General features: G+C 42.4%; 3 protein-coding genes across 6 annotated transcripts; 2 read left to right on the top strand and 1 right to left on the bottom strand.

Moving 5' to 3' along the window:
- The first annotated feature begins 3962 nt into the window (after positions 1-3962).
- Positions 3963-8429, top strand: sgk2b (serum/glucocorticoid regulated kinase 2b). 2 transcript variants are annotated; one of them, XM_085366561.1, is made up of 12 exons: positions 3963-4182; positions 4495-4570; positions 4668-4737; positions 4846-4871; positions 5098-5155; positions 6207-6290; positions 6479-6607; positions 6731-6843; positions 7192-7411; positions 7501-7656; positions 7735-7824; positions 7905-8429. In XM_085366561.1, the coding sequence occupies exons 1-12, from the start codon at positions 4116-4118 to the stop codon at positions 8064-8066; spliced, it is 1251 nt and encodes a 416-aa protein (XP_085222687.1). In that variant the 5' UTR covers positions 3963-4115; the 3' UTR covers positions 8067-8429. The 2 variants fall into 2 exon arrangements, with proteins under 2 accessions (XP_085222687.1, XP_085222686.1); XM_085366560.1 differs by having other exon boundaries at positions 6476-6607.
- LOC146623085 (putative transmembrane protein 244) lies at positions 8342-10839 on the bottom strand. Its single transcript, XM_085366562.1, has 6 exons — positions 10782-10839; positions 10280-10365; positions 9309-9382; positions 9099-9224; positions 8963-9007; positions 8342-8870 (listed from the first exon to the last, which is right to left on the bottom strand). The coding sequence occupies exons 1-6, from the start codon at positions 10812-10814 to the stop codon at positions 8776-8778; spliced, it is 459 nt and encodes a 152-aa protein (XP_085222688.1). The 5' UTR covers positions 10815-10839; the 3' UTR covers positions 8342-8775.
- Positions 10840-11929: 1090 nt separating this feature from the next.
- l3mbtl1b (L3MBTL histone methyl-lysine binding protein 1b) lies at positions 11930-23037 on the top strand. Of its 3 annotated transcripts, XM_085366557.1 has the most exons (22): positions 11930-11987; positions 13399-13530; positions 13714-13909; positions 14051-14237; positions 14350-14479; positions 14636-14687; positions 15103-15197; positions 15289-15393; positions 15492-15627; positions 15737-15828; positions 15945-16096; positions 16333-16409; positions 16800-16885; positions 16976-17086; positions 17181-17295; positions 17545-17644; positions 18175-18369; positions 18477-18578; positions 18671-18735; positions 18815-18987; positions 19285-19347; positions 22909-23037. In XM_085366557.1, the coding sequence occupies exons 2-22, from the start codon at positions 13423-13425 to the stop codon at positions 23035-23037; spliced, it is 2469 nt and encodes an 822-aa protein (XP_085222683.1). In that variant the 5' UTR covers positions 11930-11987; positions 13399-13422. The 3 variants fall into 3 exon arrangements, with proteins under 3 accessions (XP_085222683.1, XP_085222684.1, XP_085222685.1); XM_085366558.1 differs by lacking the exon at positions 11930-11987 and having other exon boundaries at positions 13405-13530; positions 14024-14237; positions 15492-15663; XM_085366559.1 differs by lacking the exon at positions 11930-11987 and having other exon boundaries at positions 13416-13530; positions 14024-14237; positions 16333-16428; positions 16780-16885.
- The last annotated feature ends 342 nt before the right edge of the window (positions 23038-23379 follow it).

Here is a 23379-nt window from a genome sequence, read left to right as displayed (position 1 = left end):
CCTTATTGAAAATTTGTGGATCGTTTAAAAGCTGGGTTTGTGCCAGGAAATGAACTCAATGAACCAATTCTGCCAAGAAGAGTGGTCAAACAATGGGGGTATATGTATATATCTGACCCTGTGTGAATAATTTGAACCTTTGTGAATTTGGGAAAATCCAAAATAAATCCAGACTTATGGGCCCAACTTTTGCTTCTTGTAAGTTATTAAAGCTTTGCAATCATTCCACCCTGGAAGAAGAGCTATTATGGTCCCTCTGCGTTAGGTTCTTGGTTTTGAGTTTTTTGTTTGTCCATTATTTTCTTTTCGGTTTTGCAAAGTTATTGAAGTTCATTTTCTCTATTATTTTATAGTTTGTTATAGTGTTATTTTGTATTTCCTTGTGCCTAAGTTTTGTTATGTCCTCATGTAAATGGTAAATGGCCTGTATTTGTATAGCGCCTTACTAGTCCCTAAGGACCCCAAGGCGCTTTACACATCCAGTCATCCACCCATTCACACACACAGGTGATGGCAAGCTACATTGTAGCCACAGCCACCCTGGGACGCACTGACAGAGGTGAGGCTACTGGACACTGCCACCACCAGGCCCTCTGACCACCACCAGTAGGCAACAGTCTTGCCAAAGGACACAATGACCGAGACTGTCCAAGCCTGGGCTCGAACCGGCAACCTTCAGATTACAAGGCGAACGCCCAACTCTTGAGCCACGATCACCCCATGTTTAGTATAGGTTCCTTATCTTTTAGCCTCATGTTCTTAGTTTAGTTATAGAGGACTCTGGGTTTATTAGTTCCTGTTAGCATTCCTGTTCTGTTCCTTCAATCTCATCGTTGTGTTAGTTATTTTTGTCTTCCTTATTCCTATGTTTATTTGTGTAAAGTTAATCCCATTTCCATTGTCTTCCCTCCTGTTTTATTTTGGTAAGCGCTGCTCTGTGTTTGTGTTTTTTTACTTCCCTGTCTCATTTGGTTAGCTGCCTGGAGCTGTGTTCCCTACCTGCTCCCACTTCCCTCATTACCTTTTGTATAAATTAACCCAGTCTCTCCTTTTCTTTTCTCAAGGTTCAAAGAAATCATTAAGAGACCAGAGTTGTTATGACATTCATACCACAATGACTGGATGTAAATTTCTAACTGTAACTGTATGTATATTCATTGTAAATTTATATTTACATTGTGTCCACTTTTGGTACATTTGTCATACAGCATGTGGCAAGCTGACTTAACCTAAAATTAACAGATGTTCAGTGTTGTACTAAAGAGCAAATGCCAAGGAGAAAACCAAGGGAAAATGTACTCAAATACACTTTAGGAAACACAACTTACTCCCACAACTTATTCCCAAGTTACAGGCATATGCCTGTTTTAACTTGTTATCTGGTTTCATGATCACCTGGCTTCACGGTTCCATTGCTTCACAGAGACCCTCCTCTGTTCAGTTGGGCAGGCTGATCTGGAGTCTGTGCTGTGGGCTTACGCACTTTTAGGACTGCTTTTGGAGTGCTGAGATGTGTGACCTGCGTTCAGTGTGACCTGGAAAGGTAAAACCAGCTCTGACCAGTTCCGATGCCGTCAGAGTGATGGGACAAGAGGTTTCAGACTGAGGGCAGTCCATCAGACCAGCATAGACTGGTTCACTTTGGGGTGACAGGGTTTCTAGCTTTCCCCTTCCTCCCCCCACCCCACAGGAAACCTCCCCCTGTTGCTATCCCAGGATCAACTTTCTGTAACAGCAATCAAGACACCCTGTACCAGCTCTACTCCGAACCCCACGGCTCCAAATTTAGACACTGGAGACAGAGGGACAAACTCGAAGTTATTTCAGTATCTGAACTTCATGTCCCATTTAATTCACACCCTCTTATTCTCATTGCTGACACGACTCTTTTGATCTTTTCCATCTGGTAACTGTACACTGCGGGATTTATTAAATCATCTCACAAGTACTACAGTGTAGCATACCATGTAAAGATTTCTCACTTTTAAATTTCTTCTATCATCTCTTTCTAATCTCTCTGCCTCTTCCATAAGAATTTGTTTACCACAACCTGTGCCAGACCCACCTGGTTGCTATTTCCATTCATTATATAATTTCGTGTTCATATCAATTTAGATTATGTAATTCAGACAGGAAGATTTGAATTTCACACAGCCTCAGTATGTAAATCATATCTGGAACAAGCAGCTACTATGAATGTGAAATGGGTTTGATCAGATATCACAAGCATAAAACTCTTTAACGACATAGCAGGCCTTGCCAGTTTTTTCAGACATCCATCAGCCACGAGACAGAATGACCGACTTGCCATGTGTTGGAAAGCTGCCATGATACTGGGGTATAGTTTCCCTGAGCTACTATATGTTGAAAAGGAAACCGAGGGCAACTATTCCGCTCTCATAAAAAATTATGTCTCTGAGTAAAAGCCCTTCTGGAGTAACATGAACCAGTTTGTTCACAGTTTAACTGCCATTATTTATCCTATTCTAAATACAGTATCAACACTGTTGCAGTACTAGTGTTGTCACCCACTCTATGACATGCTGGTGGTTTCTAAATGTTGGTGGCTGGAATTTCTTAGGAAGCTTCCATACAGCAGTAAATGGGATCATAAAAAAATGTTACAAGTTACTAAAAAGTTCCCTTGACATCACCACATGGGCCCTGCAGGGTCAGCCTGAGAGCGCACGATTCCCCTGTGCTGCATTCAAGTGCCAGGAGCTTATTTTGACAGCATGTTATGTGGACAAAAATACTGGGCCACCGACATATTACACTTAGAGCTTCTTGTGAGAGAATTTTCAAGATTTTGGAGTATGTTTGGAGGAATTTTTGGACGTTCATTATTCAGAGGAGCATTTGTGAGGTCAGATGCTGATGTTGGTCCTGGACCACATTCTCCTCTTTGGATCATGTTAAAGGTATTCATTTGGGTTGAGGTCACAGCCTGTGTGGGCGAATAATATTCTTCAAGACCAGACTCATCCACTCATTTATGGAGCACCCGGGTACAGTCGTGCTGGAAGGGAAAAAACCTTCTCCCCAAACTGTTCCCACCAAGTTGGAGGCAGAGGATTGTTCACGTTCAAGATTTCCCTTCAGCAGATACTCACCCCCAGAAAAACAATCCCACAGCATTATTTAATCCAGCGATTAAGAGGCATGACCCAATACTTTTGTACATCAGCAGTATTAATATGTAATGTAACACCAGCTGACATATGTGGATATTAACAACTCAGTAAAGGGTTTACATTTAATTTTTAGCCATTAAAAAAGTCCATTCTTGATATCAACAATTAACTTCTTGTTAGTGAAAAATACCCATTCGAGGCATCAGTAACTTCATTCAAAATAAAGCTATAATTCCATGTTGGCTAATTTGTGGTAAGTTAACTGCATTTGGGACTATTAGCTACATGTAAAGCACTGCTTACTTTATAGTCAGAGTTTGTCTTTCGCTTTGTTTGTTAGACATAATGGTGACACGTCTGAAATGGGGTTGTTGATCAGAAATGGAAAATCTCCTTTAAACATTATGAAAAACAGTTATAGACCTCTGTAATTTTTGTTTTTACTAGTAAAAGTTAAGAATTTATTGACTATTAATAGATAATAAAGAAAACTGTAGTTTAGTTTTTGGTTTACTGGAATTCTAATGTTAAAAAAATGATTTACAAATGACTTACAGATATATTTTCCACTGGTGACTTCTAACAAGTCAGCAGACCGTTTAAACGTTAAAAGGCTTTGGTGTACGCTTATGCAATCTAATGCAGGAACGAGAGTCCCAGATGCTGCCGAGGAAAAATGAAACATACTGCTGGCCAGTGGCTTGTCGTAACTTACGGTTGTCCACGCGTAATATAATTTGGATATCTCCGAGGGCACTTGAACGCAGCTTCACTGGTATTCAGCGTCTCCCCTGCGTCACCGGTCCTTAAACTGAACGGCAGGTCAGGGGCGACGTGAGACAAGTAGGGCACCTCAGAGAAGGACAGTCCACCCGTGTGCCTTCAGCAGCAGCTACCTGCGCTCTGCTCCTCAGATATTTTCTTTTTTAATTTTCATTTTTCAAGTTAAACCAGCTGGTCGTTTTTTCTTTTCTTTTCCAGATGACCGTGTCTCAAGAAAGGCCCATGACCTATGCCAAGATGAAAGGCCTTGTCTCGTTTCTCTCAGGTAAGAACATTAAATATAAATGTTTAAGATAAGCTTTACTTTACCTGTGATCTTAAAGCAAGCTCGTGTATAACATCTAATATAAAGATAAAAGCTAAAGAGGCCAAAAGAGAGTAATTAGTCATTACTGCATAAAATACCACAATGTTAAAATTATTTATCTTGGCTTGAAAGGTTCAGAAAGTCTCCATATAATTAGAGAAGTTTGATCACTTGAGAGAAGTGCGGTGATAAAGTGACACCAACCTTCTGCTGAGTAAATACAGCTGTTGACCTCTTATGTAAGGGACTAACCCTCTTCCTGTGCTACAGCTCTGCTCAAGGGGAAGAAAGTGGGCTTCAGTGACTTCTTGCACAAATTTGTTTCCAGCCAGCACCTCTGCCAACAGTAAGTTGGCAACAGTCATTTTTTCACAGCTTTTTTCCTTCGTGTTGAACCTCATAAAACAAACCCTCATATTCTGTGTCCGATCTCCCGATTGAAGCCTGGACACTGAGAAAATCCTGCAGAGACAAAGCAAACCGGGGAGAGGGAAGGAGGAGAAATCTACTTTGGTGAGTTCAGAGAGAAGACTTTTTTTTAAAGTCTTTGCTGAGTGTTGACAGAAGATGAAACTTGAGCTGACCTCCTGACCGTTTTGTCCCTCTATGTCTTTTCCTCAGAGCTCCACGAACACAGAAACCTCACAGTAAGTCATTTTCTCCCTTTACATCGGGAAATATTTCGTCTATGTTGTCAATGATGCACAATCTGGACTTAATAAAGTGGCCAGAAGGCTTTTTTCTCATTCATGAGCTTCACCAGAGGCAACCTGAGAGTTATTTCTTATCATGCATTCACATCCAATTATTATGCATGACTTATTTGTACTCGGACGTGCATTATTAACTGTTTTCTGCTGTTGTATTAACCAGGATGAAACCATCAGACTTCGACTACCTCAAAGTCATCGGCAGAGGAAGCTTTGGAAAGGTGGGGAAAAAAAATCCTCAGCACCTACCCCCCTGACCCCCCTTTAAGACAGCCGATTGGTCTGAAACATGAGGATTTGTTGTTGTTCAGTAGAGGAGAGATCCACAGCGAATTCTCAGCACAGAAAAACACATTTAGGCTCTGTTAAAACCTGCTTTTAAATCAGTTTTACACCCACTCCAAGTGACCAGCTTTAAGCATCAGTGCACCAAACAAGCACTGGTACCCTGGATGTCAATTTCTGACAAATATTCGGTGCTCATATCATGATATCAGAGAGGTGGCTGGTCAAAAACAAGTTACAGCTTTAGGAATCGCTCATTTCCCAACCGTGATCCATTCTGTGGGAAAAATACTTTTCTAACATAGTCACAAATCTAACTCGTCGCTGTAAAACAGCTGGTTGCAGTTTTTTTTACTGTCATTTTTTTATTACTTACAAACAAACAGAAAACACCTACATGCACTCACGAACAACCTGGATTGCCTCGTCTCTGCAGTTTGTTCATGTAACATCAATATTTCAGTCCTCGCCCTGTCTCTGACACATAAACACACATAAACACAGTCCATTTCTTTCTTTTCTCTAGACATCGTACCTCTTGAATTCTTATCTGATGAGTCAACAGCTCCAGGACATTTTTTTTTTCACTCACTAATTTCAGCTATTTGTTTTGTGTTTGTGGGTCTGGCTCGTACCATCTCAATATTTCCTCTCATATGATGAAATTAGAGCACTATACATGACCTAGATATGTCATAATTTTTAAGAATAAACAAATGAGCACGCTTCCAAAAATATTTAATACCAGAACAAAGCCAAAAAACACAAGAATTACTTACTCTTACTACTCTACACTGTCTCCAGCTTGACTGTGTTATAGGTAAAAATGTACCAGCTGTGTTGTAGTTTTTACAGTTTGTAAAATGTGTTTTTCTGATGCTGACGGGGTCAGATGGGAACTTTTTCCCCAGATTTGGTTGACCTTGTAAGTTGCTGTGTTTGAGGTTGGTGCTGTGAGATTAAATGTGAAAATTCAAACTTTTACAGGTGCTGCTGGCAAGACATAGAAAACAAGGGGGTTATTATGCCGTGAAAGTGCTCCAGAAACAGTTGATTGTCAAGAGGAAAGAGGTAATCTATCTATCTAGCTATCTATCTATCTATCTATCTATCTATCTATCTATCTATCTATCCATCCATCCATCCATCCATCCATCCATCCATCCATCCATCCATCCATCCATCCATCCATCCATCCATCCATCCATCCATCCATCCATCCATCCATCCATCCATCCAGTGTTCTGTCTCTGTAGCAGAAGCATGTGATGGTTGAGAGGAGTGTACTGCTGAAAGGACTACAGCATCCATTCCTGGTGGGACTCCACTTCTCTTTCCAGACACCAAACACTCTCTACTTTGTCCTGGACTATGTCAATGGAGGGGAGGTGAGTGTATAAGATTAAGGATTTCAAAATATTCTGCATTCAGATGTTTAGTTGTTGTGTACTCTATGAGTTTGTAGAAGTGCAGGTGTTGCTGTTGTGTTGAATTCCTTGCTTTGCTTTCAGCTTTTCTACCACCTGCAGAGAGAGGGGTCATTTCCAGAACCCAGAGCTGCTTTCTATGCTGCAGAGGTGGCTGCAGCACTGGGCTACCTCCACTCTCTTAACATTGTCTACAGGTATGTATATATATATATATATATATATATATATATATATATATATATATATATGCGTGAAAACACAGCATTAGAAAAGCGGCAGCATAGTCACCCTTCCAAGTTTTTCTCGCCTCTGTGCTCTCTCTCTTTCTTTGTGCATGTTTGATTTGACCACGTTCTGCCTGCTTCATTTATTCATGCAGAGAATTCCCAATGAAATTTTCCCACTCAAATCCACCATGTTCTCCGGCGCCACATTAAAAATTAAAGAGTGAGGAAAAGCAATGTGAAGCTAAAGGAAACTAACAAAGAAATGACAGCTAATGTCAGATTTTGCAGGACTCAGTGTTCTTTGTTTTTATGCAGAGACCTGAAACCTGAGAACATCCTGCTGGACAGTGAGGGCCACGTGATGCTGACTGACTTTGGGCTTTGTAAAGAAGGTGTGGCCACAGGTGGGGTCATGCACACCTTCTGTGGCACTCCGGAGTACCTTGCTCCAGAGGTGTTACACGGCCATCCATATAGCCCAGCTGTGGACTGGTGGGGACTCGGCACGGTGGCTTATGAGATGATCTGTGGACTGGTGAGTGCAGGTGCAGTGATCTCTATCCTTTACATCATCAGCATCTTCACCTTAAGCCACCTCCCTCTTCCCCTCCCTCTCTCTCACAGCCTCCATTTTATAGTCGCAGTAAACTGCAAATGTTTCAGAACATCCTTCACGGCCCTCTGCAGCTACGCAGCGACATCTCTAAAGCTGCCTGCTCACTGTTGGAGGGCTTATTGGAAAAAGATGTCTCCAGACGCTTAGGAGCGAGCTGTGACATTGTAAGTGCCCCAGCTAAAAAGAAGAGAAACAGTAATGAAACATGGCCACAGAAGGGTTAACTGTTATTGTGTTTCCAGGCGGAGCTGCAGGAACATCCCTTCTTCGCCTCTATCGACTGGGATGACCTCCTGGCCAGAAAAATCAGACCCCCTTTCATCCCAAAAGTGGTACGAGTGAATCAGAAATGAGCTCGACGCACTTTTCTTTTTAACCGAGGGAACATGGCTCACTCCTCTCTCCTCTTCAGGCTGGTCCTTGGGATGTCAGTTACATTGACCCAGCGTTTACACGACAACCTGTACCTGCCTGTGTGAACGACATGTGCCAGGAGGCCGGGGTCAGCGAGGCCTTCCAAGGATTCTCCTACATGAACCCTGTGGAGTACCTGGCAGCAGAGCCGGTTTCATAACAACACCGAATCCTCCGGGGGCGCGGTTGTTCAGTTGTTTCTTTTTTACATCATTAATTTTTAAGTGGGTGTCTATTTTTAAGAACTTGAGCAAAAAGATTTTTATGCTAACAGTGCAACATACTGTATGTTTCATTGGATGTTTTGTTTGTTTGTTTTGTGTTTTTGGCTATTGATGTTAATTCAATATGTGGTCGTGATGATGGAATGGGCTGGTCACTATTTCATCCTCGCTGCTTTAATGCATTATATGAAGCACTCAACAGTTTGGAGTAGATTTATTTTTCAACACTTTGCATTTACAGGATATTAAAATATACAATGTGTACTGCAAAATTCTCATTCTAACATTACATTCACAGCTTACAAGTGCACTCAAAATACTTCACTGGCTGCTTTATTGCTGCATAGTGACAGAGCAAAATACAGAAAGCATCTCCATGCGGTGTTTAGATAAAAACAACAACAGGATGCCAGCCTATTGGCAACACTAAAACACAAATTGGACCCCAGCTCCGACTTCACGTGTGGTGTTTTGGTGTCTAATTTTAGTGATGAACAGAAAAAGCCCATCACTGTGGAGAAGCTAATGGATGTCTTCCCCTCAAAAAAAAAAGAGAAAAAAGGAGAGCATCTGTTCTGATCCTTTCTACCTCACTTCACAAGACTGTGGAACAGTTTGGACACAGGGAGGGTGGCTTTCAGTCTGTCAGTAGATGCTGAAGGAGGCGTAGCTCTGCTCACTCTGGCATGTGAAGTAAGCAATCAACTGACCGTTGCAAATCATCAGAAACAAGCCACTGCCTAGGGAAAAATGAAGAGTGACATATTTGAAACAGCTAACCTCATGAAGTTAAGACTGATAGTAACCGATGAGCTGGCAGTGTTTGTCTTACCTAAAGCCAGCCACCACTGCCACACAGTAGGAAACTCCAACATTACTGCAACATGGAAACAAAACGTGTCATTACACAATGCATTTGGTTATTCAAGCATGCACCTGGGTAGATGCACCGATACATTTCTGCTCACCTAGGCTGGTGATCATTACATGCACCAGTGTGACAGTGAGAGCGTAGTCCCAAACCCGCCTCCTCACCACTGCGGCAAACAGAAGGCCACTGCAAAAGTAGGTGAGCTCCAAGGACAGGAGGTTCACTAGAAAAAGAAAAGAGAAAATAGATTATGTGTATAAAGCTGCCACTCTGTGTCGACAGCATTGCACGCATTAGGTGTGCTCACCCAAGTATTTGGAGTTGGATTCGGTAGGTTCGGTCTTAAAGTCAAAAGGAATCAGTCCATCAAAGTGGTCCAACCTGAGATGAGAGATATGATAAAGTTACAGCAGACAAAACATTAAAGCGCAACCTATAAGTAAATATCTTAAAGTAGAATGAGTAGAATAATCTATTAAATGAATATCTTGAATAAAGAAGGATAACCTATAAGTACAATGATCTGTTAGTAAATACCTTAAATAAAGTAAAATGACCAATAAGTAGAATAACCTAAGAGTAAATAGCTTAAATAATGCAGAATGACCTATAAGTAAAGTAGAACATCTTGAGCATAATACGATATGGCGAAACAAAATAGGTCAATAAGTTAAAAATTCCCCAAAAGAAGGAGCTCAAACAGAAAAATTATGAATGCAATAAGTAGAAATTAAAGTAAAATATATAACAGTTTGAATGGAATACAATAAAACATACCAACAAAAACATAAAAAGAAATATAATACATTAAAGAGACTGTGCAGAAAACTATTACAATAAATGTCATACATTTAAAAAGGATAATAAAAAATACCTTATTAAATGTAGTTAAAGAAAAATAGCATAGCAGTGCAGTTTGTAGTCTGTTTGATGTGTGTGATTGGTGTAACTTTTTTTCTCAGATTCTGAGATTAATCTTTGAATTCAGAGAAAAAAGAAATCTCAGAATTCTGAGATTAATGTCAGAATATTTACTTTTTTATTCACAATTCTGACATTAATCTCAAAATTCTGAGGTTAATTTCAGAATAGCCTCACAATTCTGACATTAATTTTAGAACTCAAAGAGATTAATGTCAAAATACTGACTTTTTTATTCAGAATCTTGACATTTGGATTCTGAATATTTGTTGCTATTTATTATAATCATCAATATACTTCCAGTTATTATAGGAGACAAACCCTCCTTTCGATCCCTTGCGCGTGCGTGGCTCTCACCTGAAGGCACCAAAGCAGACGCTCCCGATCATGTAGAAAAGCGAGTAAAATATGAGCAGACACAGCAGCAGGTTGAGGAGCACGGTCTGTTGGGATGGATAGAGAATGGGGCGTAATTTAAAGATTCTTGTCCGTCAACGCTACATATTTTCCATATAACGCAACACGAGCAAACACCACCTAAAGCTGAGGATTGCACTCTCACAGTATTATAGACGCAGATCCCTGCAGTGGGAGGGATATGCGTGGTCTGTAAGCAGGCAGACAGGCAGGCTCTTTTATGTGCTGCAGCCCGACCTGCTGCTGGTTTATAATATATAAGAGGTATGATATACATATTTAACGTGTGTGTTTACATTATATATAAAACAGCCTGTCATAGCCAGCTTATTCTGTTGTTTAACCGCACATAATTCCCACTTTCGATCCACGGCTCACAGAAACGCCTGAAAATCCACAGGACAGTCGGATAATCTCACAGCACACGATTTCCCCATCTTACCTTCGAGTCGACCGCTCTGCCTTTGAATGCCATCTCATGGTTTCCCTTTAATGCTTTATTCCCAAATAACGTGGGCTGCAGCAGGCTGCACGACCTCGGTTAAATCCCCCAGCTCTCCTCCTAACAAAGTGGACTCCTACCACCACCTAGCGGCCAACAGGAGACGCGGAGCAGCGCCGCCGCTTTTACAGCCCAGCTGAACTCGTTTCACCTCGTATCAGGGCGGCCTTTTTTAATTTGTTTTTAACTGAAAAAAATAAAGACTTTCCTCTGTATGTGCCACTTGTATGTTGTCGTGGATATTTGTTATATTCCCCAGCCCAGGTGTTTACCATTTGGGGGGATATACCTCGCATCTACAGCCTTGCCATTACCGTGGAAAGCCGCCCAGTGTGCAGGGAGATTTATACCGGCAGGTTAGCTGCTTATATTCTGGTTGAATATGAGTGATTTTGCACCCAGTACATACTTCCAAGCCCATGTGGTGACCAGACGAGGCACCTGTGTGGTCAGGTGTTGCGTTAAATTGATCATTTGTCACAGTAATAGATAAATAAAATAAATAAATCGTGCACCCAGCAGCCTCGCTGTGTTATGAAACGTGATGGCATCACCCTTATTGTAGTCGGATGATATTTCCGTGCATAAGATGTGAGATGTAAGACTGACACACCTCAGTACACTCCATCTGACTGTCTCGGGTTTAACAGCCCCATTGTGTTCGTTTTTCAAGTGATATTACAGGCCTGAGCGTTTATATCTATAGTTAGCGCCGGTGGTTGTAGTCTTATTAACGCTTGTGTCCTGAATATGTCCGCCCCAAACGAGCTACTACAGTGATCAGAGTGTGCTTAAAAAGTGGGAAGTGACCAGTTTTTGACCATCGGGGAAACCAACGGCTCATCCACGGCTCTTTATGGGGGAGACACTGTGCTCCCTGCGCTCCGCTCATACACAGTCGTATTTAACGCTTTTATAGGCGGTTTAGGTCAAAGGGGGAACCCGGAGCCCCTGTCCGGCGGATAATTCTCGTTACACCGGCTCTAAATCGAGTTTTGGGGCGCGTTGTGAACGTACGCAGGCCCGGTATTGACCACCAGCAGTGAACTTAACTTTTCCGAGACCCAAAGTTGTGTCAGGCAGCGCGTCTTGCGCGCATGCGCACCACTCTATCCAGCTCTAAATAAGAGTTAAAACAGAAACGAGGTGAGTTCCACAATTGTTAAACAATACGGGCGTTAATAATCATTTGTTGTCGTTGACGAGGACGGCGTTTGAAAAGCAGGCGTTCGTTTTTGTAAACTGGCGACAGTTTCCATTATTTCCACTCTGATTTAAAACGGCGAGAATAAATCGTTTTTTTCCAAGTTTCTATTGAAGAAATTAATCAAGCAACAATGTTAAAGCTCGTAACATTATCGCGGTGTTGTTACGAGTGTGCGTGATATTCTGTGATGTATCTGCATTTTGCAAATGCGTTTTCCTATTGTTATTAACCGGGAAACTTATTTATTACAGATCGTCCTTATAGCTGGCTCTGCATCCAGTCTCAATGCTACGGCTAGCCCTCTATAGCAGCCCTCAGTTCATATGAACTGAGTGGAGCTAGCGACTGTTAGCTTTATGTCAGCGCTAGCTAGCAACCTGGGCTGACATTCCGTGACAAGGGGAAAGTGAAGAAAAACGGTCAGAGTGAATGAAAACACCAAGTCAGGAAATTACACAGCAAGCGTTTGCCTTTGTTTAACGTGTAGCAGCTTTGCGGCATTTGTTTAAAATGGTAACTTGAGTAATTAACATAGTTTAAACGTGTTGGTGGCCTCTTCCTATGCTCCGCCATTTTGTATAAGACGAATGCTAATCATGGGCGCTCTTACATACACTTTATTTATGGCTAGAATAAAACTGAGGCATGGGATGCAAAGTCTAACTTAACCGAGATCCAGGAGCTCTGATTGTTGTTTACTTTTGACACGGTTGTGACCACGATGCAAGCAGAAAATATAACCTTAATTCAGTGTTGAACATGCGTCGGGACTAAAACGTTATATCGTATTATTAAGCGGATAAAGACGTTTTTAAGTTTGGCCAGTGAGTGCAGAAAACAGTGTTCTCCTTACAGCTGATAAACAAATGAGCCCCTCACTTGCTCCTTGCCAGGCAAGCAGTCGGTTTTAAGAGATACTGTTAAAACAAGGAAAAGACGAACTTGTCTGGTTAACTTAAAGTTGAGACGTCTTTCCTCTTCTTTGTCAATGATCTGGACTAAGGTTTACCCTAATGGGGTCGTTTGTGCTCGCATTTCTCTGATAGTTGGCCGGCAAAACAATATTATTATTGACTGTTTTGTCTGAAATCGAAGTGCATGGTGTATCCTGCACGCCAGCGCGCAGTCGCCATCTAGTGGTGATGCTGCGCAGAGCTGTTTACAAGTGCAGGGAGGAATAAAAACTGCATTTGTGATCGGAATCAGTTCGCTGATCAAGCCGTAGGGGACCGCTTGGCTCACTGCAGTTATCATGTACAGGGAAACAATGGGCCTGGAAAACAGAAGCGTAAAAGTCAGAGGTGCAGACTGTGCGCATAATACCATGCCTTTCCATGTGACTCTTTGCAGGTTGGTCATATCAGCAGAGTGGGAATGACTGACACTCCACCCAGTGATGGCCCCTCCCAGGGAGCTGAGTTTGACAGGATGGGATTAGACTGGAAGGATGGCATTGCAACGCTGCCAGGCAGTGATATCAGGGTACAAAAGATATCACTGATTTTTGTTGTTGTTGTTTTTCGGTCCAGGGTCTTTCTTGCTTGTGCAAATATTTGTTTATAGGGGGAGGAGGCTGTATGTATAGCTGTTTCTCAGGCTGAACTCATAATCAGGACCATAGTAGCACACCAACTTGGCTGATAGGAATGTGTCTCTTTTTTTCAGTTCCGCCTGACCGAGTTTCGGACTCTTGAGATTGTCACAGATTTAGAGGTCAAAGGGCAGGAGGCAGAGCCTAACAGTGAGACCTTGGACCCCGCACCATCTCACACGCCCACCCCTCCACCTGAAGGCCAGTCACAGACAGGGACAAGCAAAGCTTCAGCCAATCAGAGTAAACCAGGATTGTCTCAAGCTAAAGGTATGATGGCACATGATTGTCATTTTTATAATGAAGACTTTCACTGTTTGGTTTTTAAAGTCTACGTTACATTTCGGCCTCAGTTTCAGCCCTTCTTTCTCCTCCGTCCTTTAGCTCCTGGTCCTGTGCTTTTGTCTTTAGAGGAGGGCCCCAGTATGGAGGGCCCCAGTGTGGAGGTTGGGCCCAGTGTTGAAGTTGGTTCTAGTGCAAACTTGGGCTCAAATGGGGAGCTGTCAAGGTGCCGGGCCTGCGGTGGCCGTGCTCCTGGGGATGCCCTCCTGCAGGGGAAATTCTGCTGCTCAGCTTGTGCCCAGCCTTCCAGTGGCAGGTAAAACCATGCCTCTGTTATCTCTAATAACGCCCCCCCCCCCCCATTTAATTTTTTTTTAGATTAACTTAATATTTTTTGTTTCATGTGCACCTTCTTTGTGTTTGTAAAGATCGTCTCCGGGAGAAGCACGGGAGGGTCAGGCAGTAGAAGGAGAGAGACTTGGCAAACGTGTGCGCAAAAAGAGGAAGATCTACATGGACTCTGGTGAGGAAGAGGAAGAAAACCAAGAAGAACCAGAGGTGAGGAATATACCATCAACACTTGTGTTCGGTGGTCAACTTCAGAGCTACATACATACCAGATGTTCAGGCTTAAGTTTCCTCTCATCTACAGGATGAGAAGAGTTGTGATAGTCCTGTGTAACACGTTTTGCTCATTCTGCTTTTTTCTTGTAGGAAAAGGCTAAAGCTACAAAGGGCAGGAGAGGAGCCAAAATTGCCAAGCTGGGTATGATGAAGCTCTAAACATTATTAGAATCTGTTAATGCCCTAAATCAGTTTTTTGTTGTGTTGTTTAGCTGGTGATACATTCTCAGCTTTTGAGACTGTCCTCTGATTTGATTGTCAGATTTTTTGATTAGCATTTGCATTATCTTCCAATTCATGAAACCTGCAGGCAATGTATTTCTCAGAGCGACAGAAAGCAGGAATGAAGAATGAGTTTTTATTAATTTGGTTAGACTTAAACCAATATTATGAGCATGCTGTTTTTGCCCATTTTTATATAGGGACTTCGATAGAAAGAAAATTGTCAAACTGCCTAGAATACATCCATGTATTCATGGTTTTATATGCATTGTGTGTCATTGGCATACACTTTATACAACACGTAATATGTCACTATTTGTTCACCCAACCTTTAGTTGCTGCCCCACCCAATAAGAAACGTGCATGGAGCTGGCCTTCTTACCTCGAAGAGGAGAGAGCGGTCGCTGCTCCAGTTAAACTATTCAAAGAGGTAAAAACCTGCATATACCTGCTATTTGTACCCTGTTAAGTAGAAGCTCACAGTCTTGTTTATCTGACCTATGCTGTTATTATTCTTGCAGCACCAGTCGCTTCCACAAAGCAGGAACAGTTTTAAGGTGGGGATGAAGCTGGAGGGACTTGACCCGGCACACCCGTCTCTATTCTGTGTGCTCAGTGTTGCGGAGGTACTAATGCTAATGCTTGACTATGTTTCCGATACGCTATAACATTTTTCTAGATAAAGACTTTGACTCATGGATGCCTGCCTCTCTTTGCATCCCAGATCCAAGGTTACAGGGTGAGGCTCCACTTTGACGGATATCCAGAATGCTATGACTTCTGGGCTAATGCCGATTCGTGGGATCTGAAACCAGCCGGCTGGTGTGAGAAGAACGGACACAAGTTATTGTTGCCTAAAGGTAACAAGAATACCACCAATAAACATGAAATTCAAGGTAGAATTTTTATTTTTTATTTTTTTAACAAAGTTGGGTCACAACTCAGCTGACTGGGCTTGTCGTGTTGTAGGCTGTAAGGATGGAGAGTTCAACTGGAGCACGTACGTGAAGAACTGCAGGGGTCAGCTGGCCCCGAAACACCTTTTTAAGAGCCTCAACACAGTGAGTGTTAAACACATCTGAAGCTGTCAGATGGTTCTGTGATTCAGTGGATTTTATTGGCTCCGTGTGGCTAAATTGGCTAAATGCATATTGTCTTTTTGTTTGTTTGTTTTTAGTCCGTGACTCCATCCGGGTTTAGAGCTGGGATGAAACTGGAGGCGGTTGACAGGAAGAATCCTGCTTTGATCTGTGTAGCAACAATTGCTGCCGTTGTCGACAACCGCCTGCTCATTCATTTTGACAACTGGGATGACACACATGATTACTGGTGAGAGATTATTACCCAGAGATGTTCGCCGGTCTGCCTTGAGGGCAGCTGGAGATTTGAATCCGTGTGAAAGCAGTGCTAATTTAGTGCCTGTCTACTGAAGACAGCATGCCACTGTATTTTAAATAAACAGACTAGCATTGTAAGTAAAGAGTTTCTGAACCTTTTTATTGGTGAATATTTCTTTCAAAACCCCCGGTGTTATCGTTCGCCCATTTACTTGTGTTTGTTTTAAGGTGTGATGCCAGCAGTCCATACATCCACCCTGTGGGTTACTGTGAAGAGGCTGAGCTAACACTCACAACTCCAGCTGGTAAGACAGACCAAGACACGTGTGAGTCAGTATGAATGTAATATACTGTAGGACCCAACTCTTGTAAGATCTGAGATGATTAATTAAAGGCCAGCTAAATAAAAAATGATAAATAAAATAAATAAAAATGGCAACAACAAAAAAAAAAAATCTTGAATCCTGAAATAGTAAAATCTGATAACAAAGCCACGGATGAATTATTCTGTAGAAAGTAAATGTGCTCATGCTAAGTGTATTAATAGTAAGATGTAATTTCCTGTAGATCCCCATGTTGCCACCTATTTCTAACCTGCTGGGTAATGTTGTTACACCTGTAGAAATGGCTTTGTTTACATGGTGTCTGTCTGCAGTATCCAGTGCACCTAATGAGTCTTTATCTCCTCTCCTTAGAATGTAAGGAACCAAAGAGTTTCTCTTGGGAGAAATACCTGGAAGAGACGGGCACACAGGCAGCTCCTGCACGAGCTTTCAAAGTGGTATGATATACGAGTATGCAGATATTTACGGTACTGTGCTACAGTAGTCTAAATACAGACATGTGATTCTGTGTTGTTGTTTTTTTTCAGCGACCTCTGCATGGCTTCCAGTTTGGGATGAAAGTAGAAGCGGTTGATAAGAGGAATCCCATGCTCATTCGTGTTGCCACTATAGCAGACACAGAGGACCACAGACTAAAGGTGGGAGATGTCTCTTCATGGTGATGCTTTTTGAGTTTGTTTTTTTTTCTGTGCTCAGCCTTTGTTTAAATTCTTGTTTACCCTCCTCTTGCAGATCCACTTTGATGGCTGGAGTTCAGAGTACGACTATTGGGTGGAAACCGACTGCCCAGATCTGCATCCTGTCGGGTGGTGTCAAAAAACTGGACACCCACTACAATATCCTAACGGTGTGACACATTTTACGACTCTCTCTCACACTCACACGCACAGACACACAGACTGTCCTTGTCTGTCCTGCTGGGTGCTGAGGGTGAGGTTGCCAGATTTCTAATTTCAACAGATGAGTCAGCACACTTGATCTCTGCCTTTATTTTACTTGGATAAGACATTAAGAGGAATGTATAATGAATTCAGAATGGATGGTTGTTTGCATAGTTTTATTAAGTTTCCCGTGTGTGTGCGTGTGTGTATTTCAGGCTCCAGTGATTTAGTGACTGCTCCAGGACAAGGATGTCCTACCCCGGGATGCAACGGCGTTGGGCACATCAGGGGACCTCGCTATGGGACTCACTACACGTTCGTAGCTCAACTTTTCACAGTCGTCTTTTGTTGCAACTCTTATGTCTTACATCTCCATTTTCATTTAAGATGTTTTATGCATTTCCCCAACTGCTCTCCCGGTTTACCTCAGGGAATATTTGTCATAGTTTCTCAGTCGCTGCAGTGTTGCCTTTCTATCCTGTTTTTAAAATACTTTTAACACTCTTAAGTGCACCACTTTCCAAATGGATTTCAATAAATTATCACCATTTCCATTTTTGTTTGTCCAGTCAGTCGTCAGGTAATGTCATATTGTTATATTAAGGTGTAGTAAACACGTCTTAACAGTAACTAAAAGAGGAGACGTCTCCAGGCTCTCAAATATTGCTTTTATTTGTGTGGGCTGCCAGCACTCTACATGTGTTACTTGTGTGTTTGTCTGTATGTAGGAGGGTGAGGCGAGGCGATATTAACTGCCTTTCTGTTGTCTGTGTTATAACCTCTTACTGGAGTTTTAAAAAAATAAAGGCTGTGTGTCCCAGCGATGTTTGCGTCTCTGTGTGCAGTCAGGTGAGCTGTCCCTACTCAGAGGTGAATCTGAACAAAGAGGGTTTGCTGCCAGACCGTCTCAGCGGAGAGCGGCCTCCCACCCTCAGCGGGCCTCATCCTCGTGGGCGACGCCCTGACCCAAATGCAAACAACACAACGCAAAACTCCTCGACGCAAGATCAACCCGAAGGACCGGAGGACGCCCAGAACAGGTTCAATCCTTTGTCGACATACTTTAACAGCTCCTATCATATCAGGGGATTTGCATGCAACTATATGTAGTGGTTTGTACCTGAGCAATGATTATCTGTGTTGCTAGGAAACCGGCGACGGTGGCAGCTGAGCGTACAGGACGCAGTAGCCAGGCAGAGGCACTGAGTGGAGCCACCGAGCAAAGCCACAATGGAACAAGGCCTAAACGGTACCTGTCGCTCAAGATAGCCTCACACTACGCTGCGCCTGATATGATTTGTTTGTTTCAAGGAGTCATTCTGTCGTTGGTCTTCATTTCAGGACAGCTCCAGTTCCCAAATACCTAAAAATGCATTATGTCAAAGAGGAGATTGGCGATAGTAAAGGTAAGCGAGGAAAAAGTGCAGAAGGAATCGTACCTCATACCCTCACTTCCTCCCACTGACTCCTCTTAACTCTCCTCAGCCTCTCCAGAGGCCATCTCCCTCCAGCAGGCCCTCCACGAGTCGGTGTTCTCCCCCGGCATCTCTGCCTCGCCTCCCCATCGGGTGGCTCTTTGCTGGGACAAACACTGCCAGCTGCTGCCTGAGGTCCTGGGGCTGACTGCCAAGAGAGTGGCCACTTGGAGTGCCGAGGAGGTTAGACATGCTTAGACACTCAGACTGTGTAAACACCAGAAAAGCAGGCACACAAACTCTGAATCCACTCATCCAACATGAAGGCGGCTAGTTGTTCAGGGAGACCGCAACTGTGCATGAATATTCAGTAAGGGCTTTTCTGGGTGTCGCGGTGAGCTGGAGCCTTCATTTTGGCAGTCAGGTGAACGATTGAGGGTCAATAGAGGCATGTAAAGAATCACGATTAGTAGATAAACACGCATTGATCGACGTTTGTCTGAAGCTGTTTTCTGTATGTTTATTTTCTTTGTTCTTCAGGTGGCTGGTTTTGTCAAAGGGCTTCCAGGGTGCAAAGAACATGCTGCTACATTTAAAACAGAGGTAAGCACTTCAGGATGGTTTGTAAAAAGAAGTGAGAGTGAAAGTAAAAGCCACATGGCATGTACACTGAAACTTCTGAAGGATCGATGCCTCTGCAATCGAAGTGCTAGCAGACAGTCCGCTCACTTTTATTTTTAAAGTTGAGCCACCACTAACAGGCAGGCTCCGTCCCTTCACGTCTTTTGTTACACTGTTGGCGGGCTAATTAGCCACTGTCATCAATATCAGTCAGCTGGCTCTGTAGAAAGTCTCTTCTCGTGCGGTCAGAAAAATTCCCACCTCCCCAGTGTGGATGATGCTCTGTGAGCTGGAGGGAAACTAATCAGAACCTGCAGCAGATGGAGAACTGACCCATGTGCTGCTACACCAAGTTCATTGAGGCCCCAGAGCACAACAGGGACAGACTTTGCTTACTGCAGTTGGACTTTTGTCTGCAGTACGATGGAGTCACTGAAGAAGTAGCTGATCATGGCTCTGATTATTGTCAAGATGTATTATTGATAATTCATCTAAGAAAGCAAAGCTGAGTTTTTGGGGGTTTTGTTTTTTTGCATGTAGGGTACAGTACCATCACACATGCCATCACAGAACATAATTCAGCGGAATCACTACAGAGTGTAGTCTGGAGAGTTCAGCAGATATTCCAGAACAGTTTGAAATTAAAATGTGTTTTATGTAGGGGATCCATGTAAGAGTGAAGTGGGAGGCTTTACAAGAGGTGCTGAGACCTGCTGTGACGTATGAGGGTGGCTCAGAAAAAAAGACAGGAGGCCAAGCTGGTAATGTTAAGATTTCACTGGGAGTGACCTGAAGGCGGAGCGGTTGGAGACAGAGTTAGAGCAGCAAGGCTGAGATGGTTTGGAGATGTAGCAGAGGAGGGACAGTAGACAGACTGGACAAAGGCTGTTGAATAAGGACTGCAAGGCAGGAGGAAAAGAGGAAGACCTCAGAAAGAGATCATGGATGTAGTGAAGGAGGACGTGCAGAGGCTTGCATGGGAGGAGGAGAAGCAGTCCCAACCTCCTAACTGATTTATGTGCACTTGTGTAGTGTGTTGTTTTACTGGTGTCCTCTGCTCCCTGTTTCAATCTGTGTGTGTGTGTGTGTGTGTGTGTGTGTGTGTGTGTGTGTGTGTGTGTGTGTGTGTGTGTGTGTGTTTTCTCTTAGTGTGTAAACACATACAGTGAAACAGGGAGCCAAGGAGATCACCAAAACAGAATTAGAATTAGATAAACCTTATTTTGGCGGATTCAGCATCGGTTGATTTCCAGCGAATTATAGCCTCTTTTTTTCCCTCTACATTATTTTTTGGTGTTTTGTCTTTATTGGATAGTGAAGCAGTGAAGACAGACAGGAAAGTGGGGAGAGAGAGAGGGAGCAAAGGGCCACGGGTTGGACTCGAACCTGAGCTGACGCACTCGGGCCGTGTGGCATGTGGCTGCCTGCTCATCCACCCACTGTATTTTACATTACTAGAGTGGGATAATGGTCGTGGATGTTTTGGCTCTCGCCCACACAACCTTTCTGTAAGAAGTATACGCTCATTTGTTTTGCGTTGAGATGCTGGTGCCCAGCACAGAAAACTGCTTTAAACAGGGCTTTAGTTAATAACTGCTCATTCTTGATTATTGTTTAATGCTTTATCATTAGACAAATCAATTTAGAACTTGCTTTGGATGTGAGGCAGATGCTGTTGAAGGTTATTCTTTTTTTTTTTTCTGGATCAGTCCTTATATGTTATTTAACTGAGTAATTAATCAACTAAGGACTTCGGACAATACCTAACTGACCGAGGTTCAATCAGTTTAGCTTTCCCATTACTTCCTAGCCTTGTTCAGAATATCAAACGTGTGTATTTCCCTGCTGACATGAATGAGGTTATTCTCTAATCCAACAGCTGCTTTGGCTCTCGCTCATTTCCTGTGAAGGGAACAAGTGAGAGGTCCTTATTTTGCATTTGAGAACATGTGAAGAAAGCATGCATGAATGAATAAATAAATAAATAAATAAACAAGGGAATACAAGTGGCAGCAATAAGCAACTTCATCAGTTGTGTGTGTGTGTGTGTGTGTGTGTGTGTGTGTGTGTGTGTGTGTGTGTGTGTGTGTGTGGTCTGAAGTCTGGCGTAAAGCTGGCTTAAAAATAGCTGCACATTAAATCGTAGATGTTGTTCTTTTGCATCAGTCATGGTTTGCAGTCTTCTCGGACACCTTTTTGCTGACTGCATAATTTCATGCAGTCTCCAGCTTTTTCATCTTGCATATATTTTCATAAATTTAAGGTTCTACTGAAAAATGAGAGAAAAAAGAGCCTCAGTTTTAGTGCTTCCAAAACAATTCATATGTCCACTAATGTAAATCCCTGTGCTAGTTCAGATTTACGTTGCACGTTAACCAATGGCAAACAAACCCTTAGTGATTTTTATAAAACAATAAAAATGTCAGCCACGTTTGTTCTCTAAAATGAGCTTTTTTTGATGTTTAATTTTGTTTTGTTTAACTTTATTTAAATATCACAGCTACAGTAAGACAGCAAGCAGGTTTAACAAACTTTAAGATGGGGAACTCTGAAAGGCTGATCAGTGAGACTGATTTAGGTGACTGTCAGTGGAAACAATTTCCAGGTTCAGACTTTCAATTTTCAGATGTACTTTTCAAAATGTTGCTCGGCTGAATTTTGCTGTTTACACAAAAGCGACGCCGCATGGGGAAAAAAGCCAGCACGTGAAGCAGACCGAGAATCCCGGCTGTACAAAAACAGCCAAACAGCGATGCAGTCGAGAACAACCAGACTTTCCAGTGTTCCTGGTGTTTATGCTAACTTCACTGTCCATAGTATCGCTCAAAACTGTCTGAAAAATTACGTTTACCAAACAGTTTCTGACACGTAAACAGCAAATAAACAGACTCTCCTCAAATCCAGCAAACCTCGTCGCTATGAGAGGAAAACCTGGCTCAGTGCAGACACTTTGTTAGGGGTGTGATCTTCCCCCCTCAGTGATGCTGGTGACTTTCTATGGCCTGCTTTGTTAACGCTGGCTATCAATCGTTTCTTGTAAACACAGCAGACTTTACATTAGAAGTTAAATCATTTATGAGCTTGCCCGGTCACCTGGGGACAAGGTACTTTATTCATTCATTCATTTATAAATAAATAATTATTTATTTGTTTATTTATTGCATTTTTGATTTTTTATTTCTTCTCTTCTATCTGCATCTTCTTCTTTGTAATAATTGCATTTTTTTTTAGAAGTTTTAGCTGTTAAGTTGATCATTATTTCTTTTTGCTTATCAGATTATCCTGATGTGTATTTTAACTTCATGACCTGTAGTGAAACAATCAAAATCTTTGACAAAACTCATAACACCTAAAGGTTGATCCTAAATACTTATTTTGTCAAATCGTACTTTAAAAGTTAAGAAGTGTTGCTGTTGGTTTGACCCCTCCTAGTGCTTCTAGTATTGGAGGTGTTCTGTGTTCATACTGTTTGTGCGTCAACCAGCGTACAATAGAAATTCTTTTAAAGTAACAAAGCCTTTACTTGATTTTTTTCCTCTTCAGCAAATCGATGGCGAGGCCTTCCTGCTGCTCACACAAGCAGACATCGTCAAGATCCTGTCAATCAAGTTAGGACCCGCTCTGAAGATCTACAACTCCATCCTCATGTTGAAGAACGCCGATGAAGAGTAGAACACGACTCCAGTGGGACTTGTTCCTCGACGCTCGAGTAAAGACTTTGTTTGTTTTGTTTTTTTTAAATGTCCAGAACAAGTTTAACTTGTTGAGCTCTGTGATGGTACAGCTACACAAGAGAAACAAGCGGAAGTCATCATCTCAAAAAAACGTCCATCTCTCCTCCCTCCTCTCTCCATGATGGACGGCCCTGGTCAGCCTGAGGGAGAGTTTTTCATCATACCCCGAGGAACCCTTAACTTATAACGTGTTTGTTTACTGACTCTTTAAAAAAAAAAAAAGGGAGGAGAAGAAGAAGCTACAAGCACCTTCAAGATTTCTTAACATTGTACAGCCAAC

Source organism: Diplotaxodon limnothrissa, linkage group LG11 (genome assembly GCF_057381915.1).
Source record: "Diplotaxodon limnothrissa isolate DT_005_m linkage group LG11, D_limnothrissa_male_GT1.1, whole genome shotgun sequence".
Lineage (NCBI taxonomy): Eukaryota > Metazoa > Chordata > Actinopteri > Cichliformes > Cichlidae > Diplotaxodon > Diplotaxodon limnothrissa.
Note: the sequence above shows the minus strand (reverse complement) of the source record. Positions and strands in the feature narration are given on the sequence as shown.

Coding starts and splice junctions, on each gene's coding strand:
- l3mbtl1b (XM_085366559.1), top strand. CDS start 13,423: ATGACTGACACTCCACCCAGTGATGGCCCCTCCCAGGGAGCTGAGTTT. Junction 15,829..15,944: donor TTTTTAAGAGCCTCAACACA/GTGAGTGTTAAA, acceptor GTTTGTTTTTAG/TCCGTGACTCCATCCGGGTT. Junction 18,988..19,284: donor CCACTTGGAGTGCCGAGGAG/GTTAGACATGCT, acceptor TTTGTTCTTCAG/GTGGCTGGTTTTGTCAAAGG.
- sgk2b (XM_085366560.1), top strand. CDS start 4,116: ATGACCGTGTCTCAAGAAAGGCCCATGACCTATGCCAAGATGAAAGGC. Junction 4,872..5,097: donor ACGAACACAGAAACCTCACA/GTAAGTCATTTT, acceptor TGTATTAACCAG/GATGAAACCATCAGACTTCG. Junction 7,657..7,734: donor TAGGAGCGAGCTGTGACATT/GTAAGTGCCCCA, acceptor TTGTGTTTCCAG/GCGGAGCTGCAGGAACATCC.
- LOC146623085 (XM_085366562.1), bottom strand. CDS start 10,814: ATGGCATTCAAAGGCAGAGCGGTCGACTCGAAG. Junction 10,366..10,781: donor GCAGAGCGGTCGACTCGAAG/GTAAGATGGGGA, acceptor CCATCCCAACAG/ACCGTGCTCCTCAACCTGCT. Junction 8,871..8,962: donor GCAGTGGTGGCTGGCTTTAG/GTAAGACAAACA, acceptor ATTTTTCCCTAG/GCAGTGGCTTGTTTCTGATG.